General features: G+C 39.6%; 1 protein-coding gene across 2 annotated transcripts in view; it reads right to left on the reverse strand.

The window, feature by feature from the left end:
- ctnna1 (catenin (cadherin-associated protein), alpha 1) overlaps positions 1 to 26,179 on the reverse strand; it is a 74,013-nt gene extending 47,834 nt beyond the window's left edge. Inside the window, exons 1-7 of one of the 2 annotated variants that reach the window (XM_068584517.1) lie at positions 26,042 to 26,179; positions 23,979 to 24,096; positions 23,540 to 23,735; positions 16,634 to 16,800; positions 16,022 to 16,141; positions 14,134 to 14,403; positions 10,092 to 10,295 (exon numbers count right to left, since the gene is read on the reverse strand). In XM_068584517.1, coding sequence (XP_068440618.1) covers positions 10,092 to 10,295; positions 14,134 to 14,403; positions 16,022 to 16,141; positions 16,634 to 16,800; positions 23,540 to 23,735; positions 23,979 to 24,083 — 1,062 coding nt within the window. In that variant the 5' untranslated portion in view covers positions 24,084 to 24,096; positions 26,042 to 26,179. Of the gene's footprint in view, positions 1 to 10,091; positions 10,296 to 14,133; positions 14,404 to 16,021; positions 16,142 to 16,633; positions 16,801 to 23,539; positions 23,736 to 23,978; positions 24,097 to 25,818; positions 25,929 to 26,041 lie in introns of those variants that run through there. The other variant, XM_068584525.1, reaches the window with a different exon arrangement.
- Between the last annotated feature and the right edge of the window lie 223 nt (positions 26,180 to 26,402).

Here is a 26,402-nt window from a genome sequence, read left to right on the forward strand (position 1 = left end):
CTGTGCTCCACAACATGTCAACATTACTGTTAGAATTTGGATTGTGATATTAAGGATACGACTGTTAAAGTGGCCATGATGCTGTGATATTGTTGCATCACGCACAGACAGATATGCATTATGCATCTGTATAAGTTTAGATATATATCAGATCATGACAGGCAAATACTTAATATTTCATGACTGATCAGAGCGGGGCCCAAAACTCAAGGACTCCAACAAGAAATCTCAAAATAGCCTTTTTAATTTGTCAGAAAGTTCATATAACAATCCAAATAAGTATGTAGGAATATCGGCTGATACGACTTTCCAGTTGTAAGAACCACTTCAATAATATCCGCTCTTTTTTGATGAGGCCTACAGAAAGCAAGCTTCAGTAATTAACCTGCAGAGTGTACCCACGTGGGGGAGGCCCTAAACTGAAGTCTGACTACATTGCATCAGCAGTCTGCAGGGTGAGATGCTACATGCACAACACTGTGTAATTTCTGGGAATGAAACAGACTAAAAACAGTCAAATAATAATTGACCAGTCAATTGGGAACTGTTCAATAACAATAAGATCCACAACACTGGGCAGGAAGGTACTTAACAGGTCGAGTTACACAGATTCACATAACTCGATGGGAAGGCAAAATGTTGCCTGGGTGAATAGCGCTCCTATATCAAATAGTGGATTATTCAGTGTCACCCATAATGCTTCGAATATGAAAGAAAAATTCAAATGCTGAATTTTTCCATCAATATTTATGGAGAGGAGCATCTTGGCCATCTGCATCTTAGTGCTTTGTATTCTTAATAAATTAACCATTCTTCATATCAAGGATAGGAAAAAAAGACGCAGGTAGAAAATAATTCTTGAACTCAACAGGGCTTGGTTCTTGGATCTTGAGGAGTTGCAGCATTTTTTCAACGTTCATTGCAGGCTGGGTCTATACGTTCTCCCCATGTCTGCTGGGGTCCCCTTCAGGTGTTGCAGTTCAAAAGACGTGCAGATCAGGTGAACTGGAAACACATTCTTCCCTGCGGCATGAATGCGTTTGTCTGTAAGGATGTGTGCTAGCCCTGGGAGAGTAGTGACGTGTCCATGGTGTACACTACATCTCTCTGAATGTATGCTTGAATAAGCTGCAGTCCCCTGGGCCCTAAGCAGGATATAGGTTATGGATGGATGGATATTGTTACATTCAGTTTATTTTGTACTACATGCGTTATTTGTTTCACAATATAAGTAAAGCAATTGCCATTCTCCTTTGTCGTATAATTTAATATAATTAATTAAATAGAAGTTTGTAACACAAATTTCCTGCTGCCAAGGTCAGTGGTATGTCTGATTAAAATAAAAGGGGACTCGCTACAGCTGAGCGTTTGTTTGAATGTTCAAGCCAATGTAATTCATTGGCAAAACTTAACTGCCAACAACTCAGGTTTTCTTGTCATCTTCCACAATGCTTGTGGCATTGACTGAAGGACAAACTGCCTAACTGCCTCATTTGACTAAGAAACAGATTGGAGGAGAGAAGTGTGGAGGAATACTAGACCAATAGCACAGTTAGTATAATATTCCTTTTTTATTAACAATAAAGTGCAGCATTATTCGTAAGAGGATGAAACACAGAATTGTCATATGATTCTGCAGTTCCCTTCAGCTCTAGAGAGCTGTGGAACATGTCATGTTGTTTTGGTTATCCAGATCACCATTTAGGGTTTACTCGCAGCACTCAGCAGCATGTAATAGCTCTAAAAACCCAGTGTGTGCTGTGTGTGAATAGACTATTGTTAATAAGTTCACCATATATAATTAACAATGATAATAAGGTAGTTTTGTGTTTAAAACTCATTTCAGCTGTAATGTCCAATAGAGTAAGACGGCAAACGCAACTATGACAAAGTGACATTTGGGCTTATTCGGCATATGGCCAATAGGATATTTCAGGTGTTGCCACCTTTTTCATAAAAGGAAAGTCTTTAACTCTAACGAGAATGTCACCTCGTCAACAACACTGACAGCCATCCAGTCAGGTCGCTATTCAAATTCACTCCAAAATGATCATAATAACTGTAATCAACAAACATGGCTATTGTTAGTACACAGCTGTCAAGCTAGCAGCTTGTAGAATACTCCAGTGATGCGCAATGAATGCACACGCAAAGTGTGCTCAGGTAGAGAGGCTTATTATAGTCCTGTGATAGCCACAGATACCGGATTTCCTATGGAGCATTTGATATGATCTGCTGAAAAATTATGTTGAAATGCATGTTGATTATAGCTGCCAAAAGAAAGAAAAAAAGGAAAACATTTAAGACCCTTTACTGTACCGTTTCAGCCCGAAATGCTAAGAAGTCTGCAATATATTGCTAAAATGTAAATGATTGGACAAGTTTGTGTGCAATATGATCTATCTATCTATCTATCTATCTATCTATCTTCTTTGTCAACAGGGTTTATGTGTCATTGACATACATTTGGTCATAATACATTCTGTAGATCTCAGATTCTGATTATAATTTTGCCTTTGAACCAGAAAAAGATAAGTGATGTCAATGGATCCTTAACAGATGTGGAATGAATAAAAAAAATCTATCTGAAATATGATATATCTGATCACATAAAGAGAGGCGTTATGTCAGGAGCTTGAGGTTTTCAAAACAATATTTACCATGCATTGCTGCCTGCCACAAAATATGTCAGGGGTCAGTTAAAGGGTGGTGTATATTTCTTAAATTGCTGTTTATGTAATTATATTAGAAAATAAAAGGAAGTTGAGATTTGTACAAAAAATATTTGTCGTAAAACCGAAGATTAATAGTGAAAAAAGTGTGTCCTTTTAAACTTCTGAACTACTTTTCTCACTTCTTAGGATTAATAAAACTCCAATGCAAAACAAGAATGAGAGATGAACGAGACAGCTTTGCAGCAACATATCTGCCATGTGTGCACAAAAGGGATATGTGGGGGAATCAAGTTATCTCAAGGGATAAAACTGAGCTTTTTAGGACAGTAGAAAAATTGAATACTTAAAAAATCAGTACTGCAGCCATAAGTGGTGACAAAACAATTTGCCCCCTACAGTAAAATAAATAAAGAAAAGATCAGACAGGGCAAACTATTAATATGAAGAAATGCATATGTATTCCCCCATACAGAAAAAGGTTGCCATAATTGCCAATAAAACCATGCATTACAAAAAGCCTCAGACAGAGTTTATAAGAACAGCGAACATGTTTCGTTAAGTTCATTCGCCCATACAACTGTGAAAAAGGGGAAGTTAGATCTCAGTAGCATTACAAAATATAAATTGATGATACCGTGGCATTCTTTATTGTTTAACTGAAAGCAAAGCCCATCAAAAAGTCTAGAATTCACCAGCAAAACATCAAGGGGGCAAGTCTGGGAAACGTTGCCCGACAGGCTGTTACTGACAGACTAGTGTTTTATGGAGGCTGTAAATATATGAAAAGCCTTAGGGACACTAAATCTTGTCCCTATTACATTTTGCGGAGTATAATTCGTTTTAATTATGCATTTAGATGAAATTACAAGTAGATACATTGAACTGCTTTCACGCTGGTCTTGAACCTCCTTCCAAAAGAATAGGTTAAAAAAAGAAAAAACATATCCAATTCCACAACATTGTCAAACATTAGTTTCTTAGCTGTGGATGGACACTATATTGTTACTTTTTGAGATTGAGTGTGCTATTAGAGGCAACTTGATGTGCAGTTCTTTTGAACTTGAAACCAGTCATGGTTGTCCATGTTAGGTTACACATAGATCATAAAAAAGGAGCAGGTAAGCAAGGTGGATGGTCCGAGATCAAATCAAAACATTTAAAAAAGGAGTAGCAGGCACAGAGGAATAGGGCTTAGCAAAACGTCTGAAACTCACTGGAGATGCCCAAGGCAAAAAGACAGCGCGAGTAGAGGTGAGCTGTCGAGAGGGAAAAGACCACAAACGGGAGAGCAAAGATTGCAAAAGGTGAAGAAACTGACAAGGAGAAAAAAGTGTAACGTTTAAGTGCTCAGAGTAGGGGGACTATATAGAGACTCACAGAAAAAAGGCCAGTGAGGGGAAACAATGGGGCAGTGGTCATGTAAGTCCTTTTCATACAGGTCTAAATGATATTGTATCACTTATTGTATTGCTTCAAGTTAAAAAGGAATGTAAATGTCAGTCAGTTGCTTTGACATATAGAACATATGTCAAAGCAACACATAATCACCATCTTGTGCAACACAAGACCCCGACAGATGCTGGGAACCAGTGATGCATTAATAATAAAAAGTGGCAGAAACGGTTACATTTTACACATGCCGTGCCAAACTGTCATGACAATATAGAATAATTGCCATGCTATGTGGCAGTGCTGGGGCTTCATTACCCCCACCCTGCCTTGGCCCTCCACTGGCTGAGCAGACAAGCTTAAGTCTTGTTAAATGATCATTATCACACAGGACACAATTTCCACTTCAGGAACCTTGGGTTTACCCCAACAAAACAACAAATAGTGTGCTCCATCTTTTTTTTAGACATTTGTTAATTGGTTAAATAATTAATTAATTAATTAATTAATTAATAATTAATTATTTGCTAGTAGTTTCACCAAAACAATTCTGATTCGCAAGGCCTCAATTCGGTTTGATTTCCGATTCAATTGAATACAGATTCAATTGAATACAGATTCAATTTGGTATTTTTCAGTTACAATACAAGAACTAAGGCTGTACATTGGACCCTCTAACCTGGTGTATTTCCAAAAGTAATAATGTTTACATTAAGAATTGAGCCAATTACAATATTGTTGTATGGAGAACCAAAACCTGGTCACAAACGGGGTTGATGCTCATGTATCCACGGGAAAAGCAAATTTTAAAAAGATCAATCTCTGAGAGTCTGATCTCTCCTTTTCAAAAAAACAGATGTATTAAAAACACTTTGCTTCTACTCATTGATTTTTCCACTAGTCGTCTTCAAGAAGCTGTAGCTGTGTGAGAAAGTGTGTGTATAAGTTTCATATTTTATCACTCTTGACATTGCCTTAGCCACAAATTAGATTAAATTTCTCTTGCACAAAAATTACTCCAGCAGGAATTCAAGAGTGACACTTGGCTCTGTTAGAGTCTACCGAGAGCTCTGATCAAAGTACTGAAGTTTAATATATAGATTATTTTTATACATGTAAAAAAATATATCTAGACTAAATAATGACAGACTCTAAACTGCAGCCTGGCAAACCATGTTGGTGAATATATTTGAACAAATCACGAGTTTCAATCCTTGAATTAGCTTCGTAAAAATATGGTCAGGTAAGAATATTCAAAATAATAGTTGTCAAAGAGTCTGACGGAGAAGAAGGAAATTTTATAGGAGGGGGGGAGTAAACACAACTTTAGCTGGAGGGCTTGAAGAGGCAGAAGGGACGAGGGAGAAAAAGAGAAGGAGTTGGGAGTCAATCCAACAGCCTCAGCTGTGAGCGTAAACCCATATGCTGTAATGGCAACATACAGTTTGATGACTTGCACTGCCCCCTATACAATTATTAGAATAGATGCGGATGGAACTGTGGCCATCAAAACATATACACCCAAATCAGTATCTATGGCTATATAGTGCATATCTGCTCAAGGAAGGCATTTCCTTTCATCCATGAATGACATATTTCTCGCACCGCTACAGCTCGGCTTTAGAATGAAAGAACACACATCCTCGTCTAGCCAATGTGAGGTTTGATCGGTCTGCCTAAGTTAATCACAGATACAGTCAGGTTACCCGTCACACTGGCTACTGTTGTTTTAAGGGACCAGCTATCTTACTCAGTCCTTACCCAGGACTAACGTAAAAGTGCTCAACCGCCACATATACGTGCAGAACGCGCTATGCACCGCCACATACATGCGTATTGCATGTATCAAGTCTTAACACATGCACACACAAATGCGGGCGCATATACGCGAGGCGAGCAGAAAAGCTTCCTCGAGAGGGAGCACTTCTGCTCCGTGGGCACAAATGTGGCCCCGCAAGCATGAGACTGTAACCAGCACAAGCGTGCGACTCTGCATCCTCGCTCTTAGCAGCTAAACGCTGGCTTGTGAAGTTGAGCTTTGAGTCTTTTGAGGCGGGGGGAATGGAACAAACCATCTCTGATGTCTCCGATTTACAATGACTATCAAGCACTCGCACATATGCGACCATGTGAAGTATTAATTCTGAAAAAAAAAAATGCACGCGTGACCATTTTGGTCGCAGTCTGGCGCACTGTAACTGCATGTCAGGCAAAGTTCAAAGAGGCCATACCAGGCCATTAAATGCACAAGGTGGACAGAGACATATTATGCTTCCCATTGGTTTCCTTCCATCTGGCCAAATGAGTGGCCAAATCCCTGTCATGTCTACTCACCGTCACTGCGGTGATGAGATGTGTTCCTCTGTGAATCTAAGATCGTAAGTCATACAGGGCAATGTGAGGGGCATGGAGGAGTCCAGTCAAGGAGAAAACATGTTTTGAACCAAACCAGAGATGCCGCATGAATGGCCTGAACCTTAAAATAAACTGGCAGTGTTGGATGAGCAATGAGAGCAAAACATGGCGGTGATGCCTGAGCACGGGCAGGAAAAGTATTGAGAGAAAAAGACATGTAAACTTAGTTGACATCTGACTGCTTGTCATTTTGTCTGTCAATGTCCAGTGGAAACCCATAAAAACAGAGTTTTGTAAGTTGAGCCGCTATCAAACCTGACTGGGCAAAACCACAACCGTTCTAATACAAAATAAAACAAATTTAAAAAACTGAAACAAAGCCAATTTTGCCAAACGAGAGAGCTTCTGCAATGGTCATTCATATTTTAGCACCATCTTGATATGCCGTTATCCTGTGTGCCAAAAAGGGCGGGGGTTTTGCCCTGTATAGTTGTCTGTTGCTTGGTATAATCCCTAAAAAGCGTTCAGTGACATGCCATGGCAAATTTGGTCAAGGGCCAGGAAGAGACCGATTATAAGAAGGCAAATCTGCACCCAGAAGTAAAGCAGGCAGACTTAGGACTTTGCCCAATTCTCTCTGATAGCAAATAACCTGGCCCGGCAGCAAATGTGCCAACCCTAAAATGCTCTATTTATAATATAACCTAAAGACCCACAAAATACTTTATTTCGATCATGTGAGGTTACTCTTGGCTTATAGCCTATAGACAAGTAACCCAGGCACGGCAGAATTAGAAGCCACCATTTAAGCCTATAGCAGTTCATTGAACAAATTGGAGATCAATTTGCAGCATTTGCATTATTCAGACATTTGTGCTCTGGCAGAATTACTGCCGTGTGTGTGAGAGTTAGAATCTGTACTACGATCACACCCTGCCTGGCCGGACATCCATTATAGACGCAGAACCACTGTAACACTCCACTAATGAAATGGGAAAGCTGTTCACTTCCTGATTTTTACCGGAAAAAAAGACAGCAAGAACAGCAGAAAACAAATAAAGTTCATGCTCATAGATAGAATTAAAGAAAGCTTTACAACAGCAGCGGCATTTCTCTGGGTGACTGGCTCACACTGAAATGCTGCTGTCACAGAGAGGGTATTCAGGAATGGTTTAACAGAGCTGTTTCCAAACCTCATTGGAGCAAAAAATAAGCACAACAAACATATTTTCTCTCCTAACAAAAAGGTCCTCACCACAGCAACATGTTCTACTAAAATTATCTTTTGGGGAAATTTTAGGAAAAGATTGACCAAATAGCCATTATCAAAATCTAATTTTCTCCTGTGAATATATGGGAAAAGATGCCGATGGGAAACAAAAAGGCTAATACTGAACTAATAGGAAAATAAATCCAGTGATTTCTTTTGTTACCTGTAGTGGTTAAAAGTGTCTGCCTTAACATAAACAGTCAGTTAAAAGTGATGTTAATTTTAGGGACATAGCTTATCGTTTGTCTAAGATAAAAATACTGGGATAAACCACTTGTGTAACCCCATTTGAAACTCGTCACTTCATGCAGATTGGATAGCTATCTGATGTAAAAAATTTAATAAAAAAAAAAAAAGGTAAAAGGTATCTGAGAAGCACTCAAGCTGATTGAAATCAGACACATTCTGGTCAGATCATTTAAAAAAGATGTAAACGTGTCCATCTCTCCAAGGCACATATGCCAAGTTTTATTATCCCCATCGTGTGACTGTTAGTGTGAGTAGTCCATAGAAATACCCACTTACTGTCTGATTACACTAAAATCATAAGGAAGTTAGCTAGTTCGAAGTTAGTTGTTCTCAGTCTCATTAAAGCAATGTGGAAAAATTGCTCCAGCAATTTCAACACATGATCAAATACATGGTGCTCTGAGCTGATATGCGTGGGTGAAGCAGCAGTGAGTTTAAGCCTGTGAAGATAAAACATTTGACTCAATAATAATTGGATTAATTTACGTGTTAGTGTTGAATTTATATAGTTATTAGCTAATGCTACCGAATCCATTATCATAACCAAACTGCTAAAATGCAGGAAGTGTTCTCCTTCTGGCTTTTTGGCAGTTACCAAATAGCTTGAGGTGCATTACCCCACCATCTGGCCTGGAAGGGGCGGACTCTGATTCCCATGTAAACTAAAACGTATTACAAAACATCGCCATCTTGTAATAAGATCTGTGATCTGGCCAACAACACACATATCTGTGACTAAGTGGACATACAAGTGCCTTGTATCTGGATACAAGACACAAGAAAATGAAAAGATTAATTGGGGCACCTGATTTGCCATTGAAAATACTGTATCCAGCTAGCCATGTAATTTTAGAGAAGTCTTCACTAACGTTAGTAGCATAAGCAGCCACCCAAATTGAGAAATGTCACCACATAGTGGCTTCAAAATCGAACTAGATCAAACACTAGAAAAGTCCATATCCAGACCTCTGGTACTCCAGTTAAGAACACAAACAACAGCACATGTCACATCGCCTGCTAGGCACAGAGGCAATTAAGAGGTGTTCCTTGGCCTTCGGCTTCCCCTCGAGGTTGCCCAGGTTGTGCCTGCAGGGCAGACCTTTTTCTAAACTGTTGTGTATAAATCCAATCTCTTTTTCGAGAATTTTCCCAAGCATAACCCTAACTATGGCCCTAATCTGACATCTATATCAAAATGCATTGTATTTGTATTATATTATTGTTAGAACATTAATAAGTATGCGCTGTAATAACCAAATCACTTATCTTCCAAATTTTAAATAGTCAAGCTACTTTCAAACCTCTGTGTACTTAAAAGGATCCACAGCCATTTGTCTGAAATTGAAAATTGTCCTAAGCACACTAGTGTCAGAGAGCCCAAAACACAACAGTTTGACAGAGCAAAGGCTTTCTCGTCATACTGAGAGTCCGCTTCGTAAATGCACCAATAAATTTTGTATTTTAATGTATGGCTGATTATTGTTTGAGCCTTGTACAACTTAATAACATAAGGTTGATTTCACTCTCATATATGTTGAAGACTCGAGACACTGTGGGTTGCAGTCCGGTATCGTAAACTATCTGAGGCAGTGACAGTGTTAATTTCCATAAATGAATTATGTAATTTAAAATAGGCAGGATGGGGCATTTATCGAGACAATGAGAGATGGAGTTTCATTTTTTTCTCAAATAACATTTGTTATTACGTTGCTGGAAGTGTTACTGCACACAAAGAAATACTGGAGAAAAGTGTGTTAAGAATTAGACGACTCTTGACATTTTTCTTTAGGCTATGTAGCAAGATAAGTGACTGGATGAAAATTAATCCAACTACTAGGAATAGGTAAGGATGGATTTACTTGGCTCCGTGTTCCAAGTATGACACTATCTGTAAAGCAGTTTAACTTTATCTAAAAAGTATGTATTTATTAGGTTCAACATGGAGCCAACGCTCACATGTACTTCTATGTTTATGCGGGCTGAAATTAAGAACTCACAAATGTTTGTTTTTACTTGTATCAGTCTTTCAACCGTACACATTATTTTGTCCAACTGTCTAATTAAGGAAAAATGTAATTAAGAGCGCTGTTGTGTGGAGCATACAGAATGGGTGTGGTGGCAAGAGGTAGGAAATGGAAAGGTAAGACACTTACATTGCCCATGTACTCAGATAGAAGGTCCTGAAGAGCCTGGCGCACAGAATTGCATTCAGCCACGATGCGCTCCCTGCGGTCATCACGTGTGCAAGAAGAGTCGGCCATGAGGGCAGCACCACTGATAATGCTCTCAAGGCGCTCCTCCAGGGAGGGACGGAAGCGCTCCTCGCTAAACGCCAGGGGGTCCACGATGATTTGTTTCTGTAAGGAAAGGGTCAGAGGGGAAATTACACAGGGAGCAAAAAATGCTAAAAAGTCAAAACAGAATGCTCCTGCTACGAGCCTGGAGAGAGAAATCTGACAGGCAGACTGACAGGGTGGAAAAACCTGAATGGAAGAATGTCAACGGTGCAATGTGTATGATGAGGCTAGACCTTTCGTTTAAAACAATGATAAAAACATCGAGAATATGAAGAAGTAACATTGTTGACGTCATGTCGAAGATATCTATGCATCACTTTGCAGCGATATCCTTCAGTAGACCAACAGCGAGCTAGCGGGTGTGGCAACTCAATTTCAGCCAGTGCAAACCTAAGAGCCGGCAGTCTGATCCCAAGAGATTGCCCTAACCAAAAATTAAAAAAAGGTGCTAGGTTCTAACCCCGATGAGCAAAAGCATGAAAATAATGAATTCAAAATCTTTTGTCAGAACAACTTAAACCGTCAATGTGTACTCCATTTCAGTGCAATGTAAATACTTCACTGAAAAACTATTGGAATTGCTTGTGCAAAAATAACTGGCTTCTCTAAATTGAACCATCGGTGTCATGCAGACAGAAATACGATGGCTTCTTTAAAAACCTTAGTCAGTCACAAAGTACAAAAGAGTACTGATTCAATATTCATCTGATGTCCCTTTTAGGCCTGCTGCTGTGCTGATGGTCACTTTTACAACATGTAAGCAATGATCTGAAATGGTAAAAACAGAGGAAGAGAAAAGATCCTCCAAGGACCCGATAAATGAATCAAAAAGAAAGCAGTAGTCCAATGTCTGCAATGTGGATTCAAGGCAAAAGATGTGCCTATGAAGATGTATTTTTATAAATAGAGACGCCCATTTTCATTTAGGGATTTGGACTTTATAGTCTTCGCTACGTTTCTTTTGAGTCACAGAAGTGCCGTCGTAAACCCGCTGTCCTCTCTTTTATATCTGCTGGATGAGAGCGAACACTTAAATATCTGATTTCACAGGGGCACGTCTGTTGAGAGAGGCAACTAGTTGACATGCTGGAGAGGCACTGCAGAGGGTTAAGGTACGACCATGACGCCTGTGGCAGAGGAAAGAAAGAACGCCGTGGCGGAACAACCCGGGGCTTCCACGAATGCCTTGTTGCTAGAAAATATTAAACCATTCATCTGTTAGAAACATGGTTTATTAGGCAGCCCGCCCTCTATCAAAGCCCCCTCCAGCCCCCCTCTACGCCGTCTCATCTGACCTCCTCCACTTGCGTGTCATATCACCATGGCAACAGGCACATAGAAAGACAGAAGAAAAAGAGAGATGAGTTTTTTTTGTTTGTTACTCATTTGCTTTTTTTTTTTGCCTTGCACTTGAAATTGGGCACCAAAAAGGAGTCTGGAAAAAGGCTTGCTTCTAAGTGGGGAGTGACTTTCTGCTTGGCTTCCTGTGGCTTCCTATGACATAATCAATGGTGGAACAGCTCTGAGAGACTGCACCGTTGACGCATGTTTTATCAAGAGCATTCATTTGACATGCCATGTGTCAGAGATAAATGCTTTTATAATTTATGTGCAACATAAATTTCCATGACCGTAATCCACTCAGCCCGAATGGTCAGCCCATTACGGAATACAAAAACATACAAATTGCTGTTCGCAACTTACTGCTGTCAACTTTCCCTTCCTCAATCTATCAGGATATAATTTCACTAAAACACAAAGTTGTTGGACGCTATAATGGCATGCTTTTATATACTCAGTGCTAAGTATATAAAAGAAATGTTCACTTGAGAAGGATGCTTTAAGCGGAATGCCTAAATACCACGTTTGCCACTTTAAAAAAAAAGCTTAGTTTGAGTAAATTTTTCATTAGTCTTGCTAAGAGCTACTGACTCAAATAGAGGAGCTAAGCATTTTTACTGACGGTAACAGGGCAAAGCATTTTGGCATGAAAATGAAGTATGCAACTATGCCATTTTGACCTGTTCATACCTGAAAACATTAAAAACGACATATAGGATTAATACTTTAAAGACAGAGGAAAGAATTTGAATGAAAAATATATATATATATATATATATATATATATATATATACACATATATACACATATATACACATATACACATTTGTATTTTTTTTTTTTTTTTAATAAACCTACATAAGTAAACTGCACAAATTTCAATTGAACAAAATTGGAAAGTGAAAGTCACAGATACTAACCACAGTAGTTTTTGTTAATGTGAAGAGAGGCTTTACAGATGTAAATGCACATTACATGTGTGAACATGGTCATCCGGTAAATTCCCACAGATCCCATCATTAAGTCATTATTATAAACATCCATTTACTATAAAAGTTGCTCTCCTCTTTTTAATACAATCACAATCTTCTAACCCAAGCTACACTAAATGAAAGCCGTTGATTTGCAATAACCACCGTTAAGATGGATGCAAAAGGTCATGAGTAATTAATTAAACAGTGCGTCATATGGCCATGGGCACGTGAAATATGAGTATGCAGATTGCATCAATCATGTGGGTAAACAGCAGCCACAGCAGGATTAACGCATCAAGTTACACACTGCTACTTGCTAAATGACTAAATAGCTGATTGACGCAAGATGAGCCTAGCAAAAGAGACAATGAAAGCGTGGACTTCTATGACGCCCTCCGATCAAGATTTCATTAGTCATTGTGGATCATTATGGTGGTCAAAAGTGCTCTGCAAGTGTGACGGCAGTCGACGGAGAAATTTAAGAAAGGAATCAAGTTAATCATCTTTGCATTTATCACTCCAGGTATCATTTAGATGATTAGCTCAACGTTTTCTCCAGCTGCTATCTCGATGCAGTTTCATGTTAATATTATGATGACGTGTCAGTCCTATGTTTTCATATACCTTTTCAGTTTCAGATTCTTATTAATAGTAAGATATATTTCAATGAGCACATTTTAACATTCTCATTGGATCTAAGGTTGAAGCTGAGTGCAGTTTTAACTACATCACAGGTATCTGAAGAATTAGAGCGCACGTGCAGGGAAAAAGAGCAATATAAATTCATTCAAAACTAAATTTAGTTTGTGTGAGTCAACTGTGGATTTTAGACACACGATGTATATCGAGTAAATGCTGGATGGCACAGTCTTCCAGTGGTATAAAGATTTTAAGCATGAATATACGAGGGACTAGACAGCAACATGCAAAGCATATTCAGGCTCTTTGTAAATTAAGGACACTTTTGTTTGCACATTGATGACCGTATGGTGCATTTTTTCACATCCTGACCAAATAAAAATATTTAAAAAAAGGGTACCATTTCAGATTGCAATTCATTTCTAATTAAGATGAGGATAAAATATAAATCAGTTCTATTCTTTAAAACCAACCAAACAACCATAGAGATCAGATGAGCATCTACCAGCAGATAAGTGGTCAAGTTATTTACAAGATCTCTGCAAAAGTCCATAGAACTAAAAACTAAGGAATGAAGTAGTAATGACTCAAGTACATATTCAATGTACCCAAAAGCTATGTCCCAATTTGTCCACACATCTTGTCCTTATTGCCACCTCAACCCCTTAAAGGGTTTTTGTCATGTTATGATTCAGTTGGTAGGTTCGTTCTACAAACTAAAACTCTGATTCAACTTAACTTTCTGTGATGCCCTCATACATCTCTGTTAATAAATAGTTGAATCATACCTTTGGGTATCACACACACTGAGCCATACTGTTGTGGACACACAATATGAAAAGTGAATGTTTTCATTAATCTGCCAGATACCCAGATGTCCGTGTGGACTCGCAAAATGAAAAATAAAAAAAAGACAAAAAGCTAAGCCACTCATTGGACTTACATCAAAATTGTTGAGGGCATAGGCAAGCTCTCCACCGCCTGCTGGGTGATTGAGAGCTGAGTCCTCAGAGGCAGTGGCCTGGGCGGCGTTGGAGATGCCGGAGACGGCATGCTGCAGCTGCTTGTAGATCAGGTCACGGTTAGCCTTGTAGGCTGCCACGTCAGGGTGCTGGAGGCAGGCACGAGACGCTGTATACAGCATGGGGATGTTCCTCTGCAGTACCCCGCGAGCAGCAGCCATTTGGTCCTTGTGGTGGACGTCCTTTAGCTCCTAACAGAATGAGTTTAAAAAGCAAGTGGAAAAGGACAAAAAAAAACAGACAGGGTTAAACTGGAGGAAGGAGTACAGGGGGCTAGGTGGTAATGTACTTTGGATCCAAAATGGGCCTGACATGCCCTTATGAAGACACTAAGTGTGACAGAGTTTGCTCTGGATGACCTAGATTTATTTCTGTCCCCTGCGGTAACACAACACAGTCATAATCAGGCCATTACAATACGCCTTTGCAAATTAATACGTTGCTATTCAGACCTGAGCATTATATTGAAAGTATATTTCCATGGAAGAGAAGAGATAGAGATCACTGGCATAGACTGATTGGCGTGAAAACAACCAGTTTGCATACACAAAAAAAAGCCTCTTCTCCAAATGGAACACTCCCATGGCTTTTTCCCCCCGCCTTCTATAGCTTGAGACACATTTTAAGAAAGAAAAAACAAAAGTCTTTAAGCCCCATTACTTTCTGGAATTCAATTTGGTTAAAAAAAATATTTTGCTATCCATAAAAAAAGAAAAAAGTGCAATGACAAGTCGAAGCAATTTCATCCCAAGATAATCAGTGATCATTTTTGGCATTCCATTCAGAGGAGGCTATGGAGAAAAAGAACTGTCTGGTCTTAGGGAGGATTTAGCAGATACGTTATTGAAGCATGAAGCTGGTACTCATCACTGCTGCAACTTTTTGAAACCAAACACCACAACTTTTGTTTGTAGTACAGCCATTGTCACCACAAAGTGTTACTGTATTGGACAATACCTGAGCACATGCGATGGATCATGGTTGGACCAAGAAGTGGCAGTGCAACAAACATTTTGTACTCAGTTTTTGATGGTTTACAAATGTGCAGATCGTAGAGAGATGACGACATGTTTTAAACCTCATAATTGAGGTGTATGATGTTGCTGACAGCATTGTGTAAAACTAGCAGTTAAACATTTAAGTTCTGGCATCATTCACTGTGATTGTTATATGCCAAGCGAGGAAAGACTTAAACATCTATACATGATGTATTCCACAAGCCAGCATGGAGGATACATTAAAAACATTACTAAAATACACGAAGTCCTTTGCAGTCCGTTTAATGATAATTTGTATATATGTATATAAAAAGTTGTAGTCACAAAGCAGTCTTAATTTCTATTTTTTAATAGGGGTGTGCATCTCCCAGATCTGCATCAAGAAACTTATGAAGTGGTTTCATATTTTAAAAAAGCATCATGAGACACGCTTTAATGTTGACTACCACTTATGTCACAGTGGAGAAAAACTAAGTGCCATTCAAGAGGAATGTTTGTTTTGTCACATTTGGAGTCTAGCCTTTATGCTGTTTGCTTGTACCCCCGGCCTACTTCACTGCAATTGGTAATAATAAGATTGTTCATGCTGACTGCATCTAATCGTCCAGCTGAAGCGTGAGGCACCCTTCTTCATGCTTACTCCCTGCTGTTTTACTTTCCATTTGCTCTGCTAGAGCACATTTTGTAATGAGTGAAAGGACCACTAACACCCATTCAGGTACTCGATAACCTCTCAACCCAATTAAATCCATCAGACTCCTCTGCTCCCACAATCCCACCACGTCTCTCTTTTTTGCTAACTACACATTACCTGCTGTCTCTTGGCAGCCATGATGTTCAGTTTATCCACCTCTGGTTTTAAGGCCTTATATTGGAGCCCAAGGTCCTGCTCTGTTCCGGCATTACGCACTTTCACAAGATTCTCTTCCACCTGAGCCGGGTGGGTGGAAAAAGTTAGGCAATACTCAGGGAAAAAAAATACATTCCTTTACTGCAGATTATGAGAATAAACAGACTGAATGGTCAATTTGGACAACGTGAACCTATAACTCCTAAGATATAACTCATTAGGAAAATGTTTGCACAGTTTTATTATATCCTGGAGTGCACGAGGGCTTAACACACCAACATTTTAACAGGCAATTTTTAACATTGCAATCAAATCAAGCCAACCAATCAAGCTGTGATTTTAATTTGCTGTAGCCTGTCATCTTATGTTTCAAGAGGTGAAGAGCTCCAGCCAGCTGAGATGATGCCAGAGAGAAATTCAAAAATGTAGCTTCATGTATTCATTTATTTTTTTTTTAAAACAAGTTACTCAAACTCATATGGATGCTATAATCGAATGAACAGCAGCATGTAGACATCGTTGATCTAGTATGTATGTATGTATGTAGACTATCAATGCAACTTCATCACTCACCAGTTTAAGCTGCAGTAGAAGTTTGTAGACATCAGACATGTCTGCCAGCACCAACAGATGTGTGACTGCCGACAAGAGGGCTCGGGCAGCGCGAACCATATTGCCCCTCTTCACAGATGAGCAAGGGTCTTCTGCAAACTCTCCAGAAGCCTGCCGCATTGACTCACCTGACAAGGAAAGACAAAACAAAACATCTGCTGTAACTTCAAAGTTTAAACAGAAACTTAAAAATGAAAACTGGTTCAATAACACGCTTTTAAACACGAAAACTTTTCAAAACTGCACTATGAACTACATTACATTGTGTATAACTGTGTGCTTGATCCTCCTTTTACAAATAACAAAAACACCCTACTATTAAGCCGTTGGAATTTAAATTATCTAGGCATGTGTCTCACCAGCAAGTTGTGATATGGAAATATGAGACACAAAAAAAATGTATAAAGACATTGCAAATTCTCATAAATTGTTTTGTTATACAAATATAAACATAAAAAATAATGATATTTTAATCAAAGACAAAATTCTTCCTGCTTGAATCCCTTTTACTCGCAGTTGTAGCAGTAGTAGCAGGCTACACTAGTAGTAGTAGTAGTTGGTGGTCTGCTGGAGCCGACAGCAGTCACAGTCCGTTCCAGGCTAAGTTAATTGCGTCAAAGTCTTAATTTGAGACAACGAGGAGTGTGCGGAAGAGAAGCAACATTGTGACGCATTTCGCTCGCCTGCTCATGTCACACAGAGCAACAAAGACATACACAGACTCTCGGACACCTCTTCAATGTCCAGTAATAATTTCTGCTTGCACACGGGCGTGCACACACAGCTCTCTAAAAAAGAAAAAAAGGAGGTCAAAGCCACGACAAAGGGCTCACTGTCTGGTTGGTCCAGCACCACGCTTTGTCCCACATTGGATGGGCAAGCACAGTTGACTGGGCTCACAAATAGACTTTGTAAGCTCACATTATGAACAGGACAGTAAATCCGTAAATAGTTTACTCCAGTGGAGGGACAGCCAAATTCAAACTCTTGAAATTGCCTTATAAACACTGTTGTGTGTATTAGGAGATCCAAAGCCCCCAAAAGAAAAAGAGACAAGTACTTTTCTTGTCCACTTTTTTATGATGTGGTCCAGCTTTACAGAGACCGGAGTAAAACAAAAGTTTAAAGACAGCAACACAAAAGATTTTCTTACAGGAAAGTTTGTGAAAAGAAACTGTTTTTGGCTTTGTCGTTAGTTTGCACATGTCTCAGATAAGTGTGCTGAATTAAAAAGCAAATAGAAAAACAAACAACCAAAAAAAATCAAGAGTGTAAAATTTGAGAAAGAAAAAAGAAAAAAATGCAGATTGCTTGTTTTGATAATCGATAGATCATTTGACACCCAAAAGAGGCGTTGGTTGCAACCACAATTCTAAACAGTTGTTAACCATTATGAGCAGCTCACTGCTAACAAAGATGTGCTATGATAGAGGGTGTACTTCCCCTTTTACCTAATCTACTGGAAATGAGTAACCATGACAAAAGTAAACAGGGTAAAGCATTCAGACAATTATGGGTGCTTTCAAAGAAAATGTTGACAGAATGGTATTTCCTGAAACAAAAAGGAGACGCCGCAAAATCCCAATACCAACTTATGAACTGGATATGCGAGCGGTGCAGAGTAGGATGTGAGTGCAGTAGTGTTTGTTTTGTAGTCAGTGAACTGTATTGCTCCAAGATAACGAGGCTTCTTTATTTAGATATAATGTTAAGTGACTTTTCGGCTTTGACCTCTGGAATGTTTTCCGTCTGCTCCACAAGCACTCGCTAGTTGAGTCCTGTGACTGAAGTTTGCCGTGAGAACAAAAGGCGACTGTACGTGTGACAACTCGCATTGATAGATTTGCTAAATTATCAGGAACTCCAGTTTACTCATTTCCTTATCCATCTTCTGACCCAGTGTCTCAACATTCAATGAGTCATGCAACTCATGAATAACTGCATATTTTCATTCAAGTAGATTATTTTTTAACTTCAGCCGACACCATTTGCAGTTTCCTTAAAGAAAACCTGCTTCTTTTTGTCTACAGTCACACAGAGATTTTGCAATAAAGAAACTCGCGCACCACCCAAATACACCTTCCATACAGGAGAGTGAAGCAGAATACCTGTGCAGAAGTGCTGCTTTGAACAGGCAATGGGAAAGGGGCTTATATTAAAATATACCTGCCAATTCAGATTGATGCTGCATGCTTTAATGCAACCATAACTGGCATTCATGTCAATTCTTAATAAGACATGGTATTGTAAAGTCTCACCGTAAATCTGCATTTGCTTTGGAAATTGTATTTCTATAATAGCAGTGGCCATATTCATTCGTGGTGTTGATGAGATTTTGTCAGTCACCGAGGAGTTCCTGTAGTTGGTACTCAGGACAGACACCACCACAGCGAAATACATTTTTAGCGCTTTTGTAGAAGCGCTGGACCGGGTCGGACTGGACGCGTGCTGTCAGTGAGGCTACAGACAGAGCATCAATGATCGGGAGAAAAACAGGCGTTGTCAAAAAATTCAGGTAGAAAGTACAAGCTGCAAATGGAGGACAAGGTTTTTTGGACATTTCACTGCATTTCAAGTCGTAAAAAATGAATCGCGTCATGAAAGTGGCGTCACAAAGCGAGGGAATCTGAAGACAGCTCAGGCAGACAAACAGTGGGCTGATGTCTGAATTTTTGGTCTTTATGTTTCTAGTTTATTGCAGAAAGACCTTAAAATAGGGGTTATCATCCAAAAACCTTCCCCAATGATTTAAACAGAGCAGTATTGTCGTTATGTATGCATTATTATGCTATGATTTTACTGGTCTGGCCACTTGAGATCAAGATGGGCAGTATGTGGCCCCTTAACTAAAATTACTTTGACACCCCTGCTCTAAACCCTCATGACAACATAATAAGATCATGATCTAGCCAGGCTAGTTACCCCCCCTGCTTCCAATCTTTATACTAAGCTATTTGCCTCCTGGCGCTAGCTCCACACTTAACATACAGAGTGGTATCAATCTTCTCATCAAGAAGATAATGACTGAGTGTGTGTGTGTGTGTGTGTGTGTGTGTGTGTGTGTGTGTGTTCCTGGATATATAAATGCAATGAACAAAAAATAAAAGTCTCAAAAAAACTATATAGTTTTAAACCTATTTTTCTTCACTAGCATCACATTGTATAAATATTGTTGTTGGTAATAAAGCCTTCAATTACGAGTCAAGATTTCTTGTTTGACTCCTCAAATGTGCAAACCTTCAAGTTACTGTTAATCAGTAGCAGGAGACCGTCTAAAATGGTACCTGACTGATCAGTGCAAGTTATAGCTGATATTACAGGCTTGACTGGACAGGAAAAAACACAGAAGCTACTGAGTTTAGCAAATGAAACATCAATAACCAGTCATCAGCCATTCCCCCTCCTCCCCCATAGGGTGGGTGAACTGACAACCTGTGAGAAACCTTGATAAATGTCGCTGGCTTTGCTAATACACCACCATGCCCTGAACTTTGTGAACGCCAGCATCGTGCATGCCCACAAGCACTTTCAGCTCAATATGTGCACTTTAACAATTACTTACTGAACCTCTTAAGTCCCTTACTCAACAATCAGGAGTTTAGATGTGTGCAACCACCGCTATCAACCAGAGAAAAACAAATGATATGGCATTGTTGAACTTCAAGTGATCCGTCGATGACAAGATGTTGAAACATCATCATTTTACAAGAGCAATAACTAAGACTTTTCAAATGCCATTTTGATGGCCATTTCAGTGCCATGCCGATTGTTCATCAATGCTTGGAGGGTTTGCTTAAAATCTCTACTTTGGCTTGTCAGCACATCTGTGTATAACAAGTGTTTTGAAGACACTTGAAATTAAATGCTTGAGACAAAAAACAACAACTACAGTGAAGAAAGATAGACGTGACCACAGTAGATATGTCCAGCCACAATATTTCTGAGCAGCAAGCTGAAAAGAGTTTTGACTCTTGTGTGTGAGGTAGAGACAATTAACAATTGTTAATCAATTGACAATTAACAAAAGGATTTTTTATATTTAAATAACAGCAATATAAAAAAAGAGTAAAGCACCAGATCAATACATTAAGACACAAAGATGAAAGTGAAATTACTTCAATAACATTTTTGTTGATCAATTAACCAACCATTATTATTCCAGTGAAGAAACTATTTTTTTAAACGGCCATTTTGCTGTTCATTTTTAAATTCAGTAAGGTAATAAATTAAAGAGGAAAAAGGTTGCACCGTCAAACCTGTGGAACAGAGCTCTCACACAGATCCTGATCACCGACAGAGAGTAAAAGCAGTTTATGAGAATGATCGACAACATGGACCTCAAACACAGCCCGCACCTTCAGGCTGTTATTCCCCCCCTGTGAACAAAATCAATAAGGCCATTTTAGCAGATAGTGATCAGAGCTCCTTTAATAAACTCCCATCCATCCAACGCTCACCTGCGGCTGACCAGGTACATGATGAAATGATTAAAATGTATATCACACAATAATCCTGCACAACAGGGCTACAGAGACACAGACAGCGAGGGAAGGGCGAGGCAGAGAGAACAAGGACAAGAGCAACAGCTGCGTTAAGAAAGAAAGCCTGTAAAAGGGGGAAAGAATATCTACTGATTATACTGATGCATATGGCAGATCAAATATGATTTGAAATATTCAGAGAATAGATCAAATATAATTTGAAATATTCAGAGAATATATTTGCTCTGGAAAAAAAACATCCATTTCATATCAAATGAGGAAAAAATAGAACTTGACACAGTAGCCACTTCCACGTGCATTTTTGGTAATCTTAATGATCATGTCAGAATTTTTTCTGCCCTTTTAAAAAACAGCTGGTAAACCACAGCTGGGGGGAAAATGCTTTCTGAATCCAGGGGGTGGGAGGGTGTTACTCCACTCAATAGCCGTATTATCAGTCTAGGCACGCTCCACTGAGCAGCGTGGCATAGCTGACAGCCAGGCCGAGGCACCAGCTAACAACAGTCAGTGAATTCCAGCCCAGTGACAGCTTACCACAACTACAGTAACATTCCTGGGCACTGAGCACTGCACAGGCTATCTGGCGACATGTCATCTACCTCCCGACTACTCAGAGCGGAGCTCGAGCAGGGCACATCTAACTTGCTGGGCATCTGGGGAGAAACAACGCAGTGACACAGATGTCGCTTCAAAAAGGTGATAACAGCCACCCTCGAGTCATAGCTCCCTGGTCTCTGTGGTCTGTGAGTGTGTCAAAAGAGAGTCAGCTATCTGGAGCAGAGAGGAATAAATGATATTTGCAATCGTGGCCGTTAAGACGACGGAATCAGCTATCGCAAGCCAATTTGTAATTTAATTGGGTAATTGGCTGGTGATTTAATGCTAGATTTTGGTCTTGAGGTGCACAAGTTGTTCATTCTGTCACACAATGAACTGGTACTCCACTACACAGCCCAACAGATAACCTTCATAGAATGCTAGACAAAACTCCACTACCACGGCGTCTTATAAATCGAGATAGATAAAATGGGAAGGGAATATAAACCCGGGACTAAATGGGCAGCAGTGCTAAATTATTAAGGACCAGAATATTGATAGGTTCTAAAGTTATCAATACTTTTATCAGGACTTTTTGCTGTATTTCTTTTCAATCATGCTGCAGCACACGCACACATACATTGAATTGGAACAAGTCACGTCAGATAACTACAATCGTTGCTTTAAGTGGAATTAAACTGCCGCAGTAAAAAGCCAATATTTTATTCACACACCTGTTCTACAAGCATAAACATGTTAAAAAGCGATTTTTTCAATTCACTCTGTGTGCGGTTTATGTTTTACACAAGCACAGTGCAGTTGTTTGGCTAATAGCAAACAGTTACAAACTAAAAGAGTGGTTTGTATGTACTCCGACTTACATTATTTCTAAACTTCAGTCAGTATCGTGATGTCAGCAATATTTTTTTTTCCCATTTAAGAGAAATAATCTGCAAAAACATCAACAGTCTATGTATTTTTAACTGTACATTGTTAAATCATATTGTTACAAATCAGATGACGCTAGGGTTTGGGTCTCGTTAGAGTTTTATAAACACTACTACTGTTATTGATAGTCCTTATTGGGCCGGTTCTTAATGGATACTCTTATCGACCCTTTTTCGGGGCGAAATATTTGTTTGTGTTCGTCTCGAGAGCAACAACAGTAAAGTTTACTGCAGCAATGTTACAATATTAACTTAAATTAGATCTCATGGAAACAGATTTAAAATGTCAATAAAATTGCTGACAACACAATACTGAGTGAAGTTTAGAAAGATTGAAAAACAGACGTCAGTGAGTATCAGTCATTCATCCTGTCCTCCTCCCTCTGCTGAATCACTGCCAGCAGTGACCGTAGACAGACGAGGGGCTGCTTTGTCTCAGCCAGCAGCCAAGTTTATAAAAAATTGCCAAATTAAAAGATACATGGCAAACTAAGCTAAATGGTTTGACTACGGACAGACAGTTTTTGTTTTAAATTGTTTGCTTTTGCAAAACACACAGGAGGTTTATTACCGCGTTTAGGTCAAAGCTTAACATTGCCATTTATATTGTGATTTCTTGGAGGAAAGGGTAATGACAGTATAGTGTGGATATGAATGCTAATGATTTCTAAATGAAATGTCTATTAATAGGCCCCCTAAATACCCCCATAGTGAAAGGAAATCTATCATGCTCAAAGCATATTCTTATTTCAAGGTCTTCCACTGGGTCAGAGGATATGTACATAGCTTATGATTTATTTATCATTCCTCCTATCTTAAGAAGCCCTCTGTACAAGCTGGAAACCACACACACACACGTACAATATGCATTTGAAATATACCTTGCTTGCGGACGTCTTCCACTGCAGCAGTAAGCTCATCCTTTAGGAACTGACTTTCCTTTGCAATCTTTTCCCCCTTATCCAGGAAGTTCTGGGTGGCATTCTCCACAGATGCCGCCAAAACATGAGCCTTCTTGGAGCGTCCTTTCTTCTTGTTGGATGGGCCTTTGTTGCTGGAGTTTACCAAAGTGGTGACCTGTATCAGGGGTACAAAATGGTTCAACAACTGAAACAGCAGCTCTGCGATAAATTGTCACTTTCTGGCATTTCAGAAAATATAGGTCTGGGAAACGTCACTTTTTTCAAAGTATATCAACTCTTGTTTTAGCATCACATTTAAATGATTGTATTTCATAGTACTTTTTCTAACCAAGACATTCCACCTATCTGGCCCTGTCCTATAATTCTAATGAAAAAAATGCACACTGTGTTACATTACCTGTGTGACCAGGGGCTCCAGCAGCCTCTCCACTGCCAGAGTACGAATCTCGAGACTCTTTGGATCCCATTTGAAGTTGATGTTGGCTGTGTTGATGTTTGTCATGGTGTCTGTAAATCTGGACATAAAATATTGGCATTCAGAAACAAAAAAAAGTCAATTTAATTCTTCAGACGCAATGATGAAATAAAATTTACACTGTATCCAACATACATATATGTCTTCCAGAACACTAAATATCTATCTACATATTTATATATAGATGGATGGATATATATCTCAAAGATGTTAGTGGTGTATTTCGGAGGGCAGACTTTTAGTTTGCCAAGAAAATGTGTGTTTACTAAAAGAACCTTCCTTTATGATTCTCAGAGTAGTCTGAAAAATTTTGTTGAATTATAAAGTCTTTCTCTTTGGGACAGCAGTGTTCCATCCCTTGCAGAATTAATGCCTAAAGTAACATTGTGGCCCAAATTTTGATTTGTTTTTCTTTTCTTTTGAAGGCAATGAGTCCAATTTCATTGATTAGCCATTTATAAGGGAGGGACTGGATACTCAGTAGGCCCTGGGGGGATGTCATAGATGACCACTGACCCATGTAGTCAACAAAGAGGCTAAAATATTAAAACCAACAGGAGGACATTGAATGATGACAACATAATGTGAATAACGTTATATTAAACTGCCATTTATAGGGTGGGTGTGCTTTCAAGTGAACCTAACAAAACAAACGGAGTGTTTGCATTTGCATGGGGTATACTTGTTTTGATATATGGTCCCTTCTAATGTTGAATCCAAAATGCACAAAATCTGGCTGCAGATGGTTTCATTTCACCGTGGTCATAAATCTAGAAGCACTTCCCTACAACTCAAGAGACTTTAAACTAGAAGCACTTACAACCACTGCAAGGTTTCTCATCCACTATAATTCAAAAGGTCACTTCACGCAAATCGCTATCCAAGTACGCCGCTGGTGTTATCTGCTGAAGACCATGTCCACCGAAACTGCTTCGTGCTGAGAAACAGTTGCATCTGGACCTGTTAACGTTAACTGGGACACTGTATGAGAAATTCCGCTCACTACCTCTGAACGGGGTGTGGCAGAAATCAGGGCCGGATATCTCAAAATCTAGTCAGATAAAACCAAAACTATCTGCAAGGCCAGACACCACTGGAGGGAGAAGGTAACTATACTCCCGTGTGATATGAGTTTGAGATACCCCTTAAATCTCTCAGCAAATTAACATGAACCCATTTGGACGAAGGGTAAATCAGTAGTTTTGTCCTTTTGTAAAAAAAAAAATAGAAACGCCCCGAATAGAACAACACGTTAAACCCAACAATAATTACTACTGGAGAGGCTACAGTCTGGGTCCCGGACACACGTTAGTTGGTCGCTAATACCGACGTTGAACGTTAATACTGACGTTAAGTAGCGTAATAAGCTGCACCTGCTGCAGCGCGAGCTAACTTTTCATAACATAAACGTCGGTTTCGCCAGACGTAACTAAAGAGACGTTGACGTTAATTGACACACAAACAAAGTAAACATTGAGACTGTGCGGGTTAAGTCGGTGTTGACGATTTTAAACTGGCGTTTTCTTATTAATGTCACCGAGGACGCTCGAGTCCATGTAGCTCCAACGTATGTTACGTTACCTGCTGACGTACAACGGTCTAAACACGGCACCTTGCTAATGCTAACGCTAGCCGACACAACAAACATTGACGATTAGCTTATTTAACGCATCGGAAACCGTGAGCCGTCACGTCAACGCCCTGTCCAGTGACACTTTCTACACAACAAACTGAGCAGAAAAGCGACGCGGTTCAAACTTACTGAAAACAATCCACAGGCAGAAAACTGTAGTTTAAAAGTTCAAAATGGAGGAATAGGAATCATGGAGTTCCTTGCTTCAAAACTTTTCCTCCCTTTTTCCTCCCCTCACTGACTCCGTGGAGTTGAGATCCTAACCGGCGTACAGGGTACCTTTTTCTCGGGGAAAAATAATCGGAAAGTAGCAACAAGAGGCGGTTTAAAGTGATATTCAGCAGTTAGTTACCTGGAAAGTTTCGGTCAAGACTGTTTCGATGTCGCAGATTATTGCCCAACAATGGCTGGGGGGGGTTGGGGCGGTGACCGAGTTCCTGAACTTCCTGGCAGCGGGGCAGGGCAACCACAGGACACAGCAAGCCCAGCGCGAGGAGGTGTTTTGGGCGTGTCGCTAACTGTATATGCCCATATATGGATTAATTGTTGCTTCCACAAATCTAGCGCTCGACCGGGCCAAGCTGTGGGACAACAGTTGTACCTTGAGTTAACGTGGAGTCCTAAAGGGACAAATTTTCTCTTTTTTTTGTTTCCAGAAAGTTGTTTTTCTTCTCTTTTGATCTCCGCAGACTAATCGTGGCAGCAGGTCACAT

The sequence above is a fragment of the Clinocottus analis genome, unplaced genomic scaffold (genome assembly GCF_023055335.1).
Source record: "Clinocottus analis isolate CAN_PGR_092001 unplaced genomic scaffold, fCliAna1.0.p SCAF_10, whole genome shotgun sequence".
In the NCBI taxonomy this organism is placed as follows: domain Eukaryota; kingdom Metazoa; phylum Chordata; class Actinopteri; order Perciformes; family Cottidae; genus Clinocottus; species Clinocottus analis.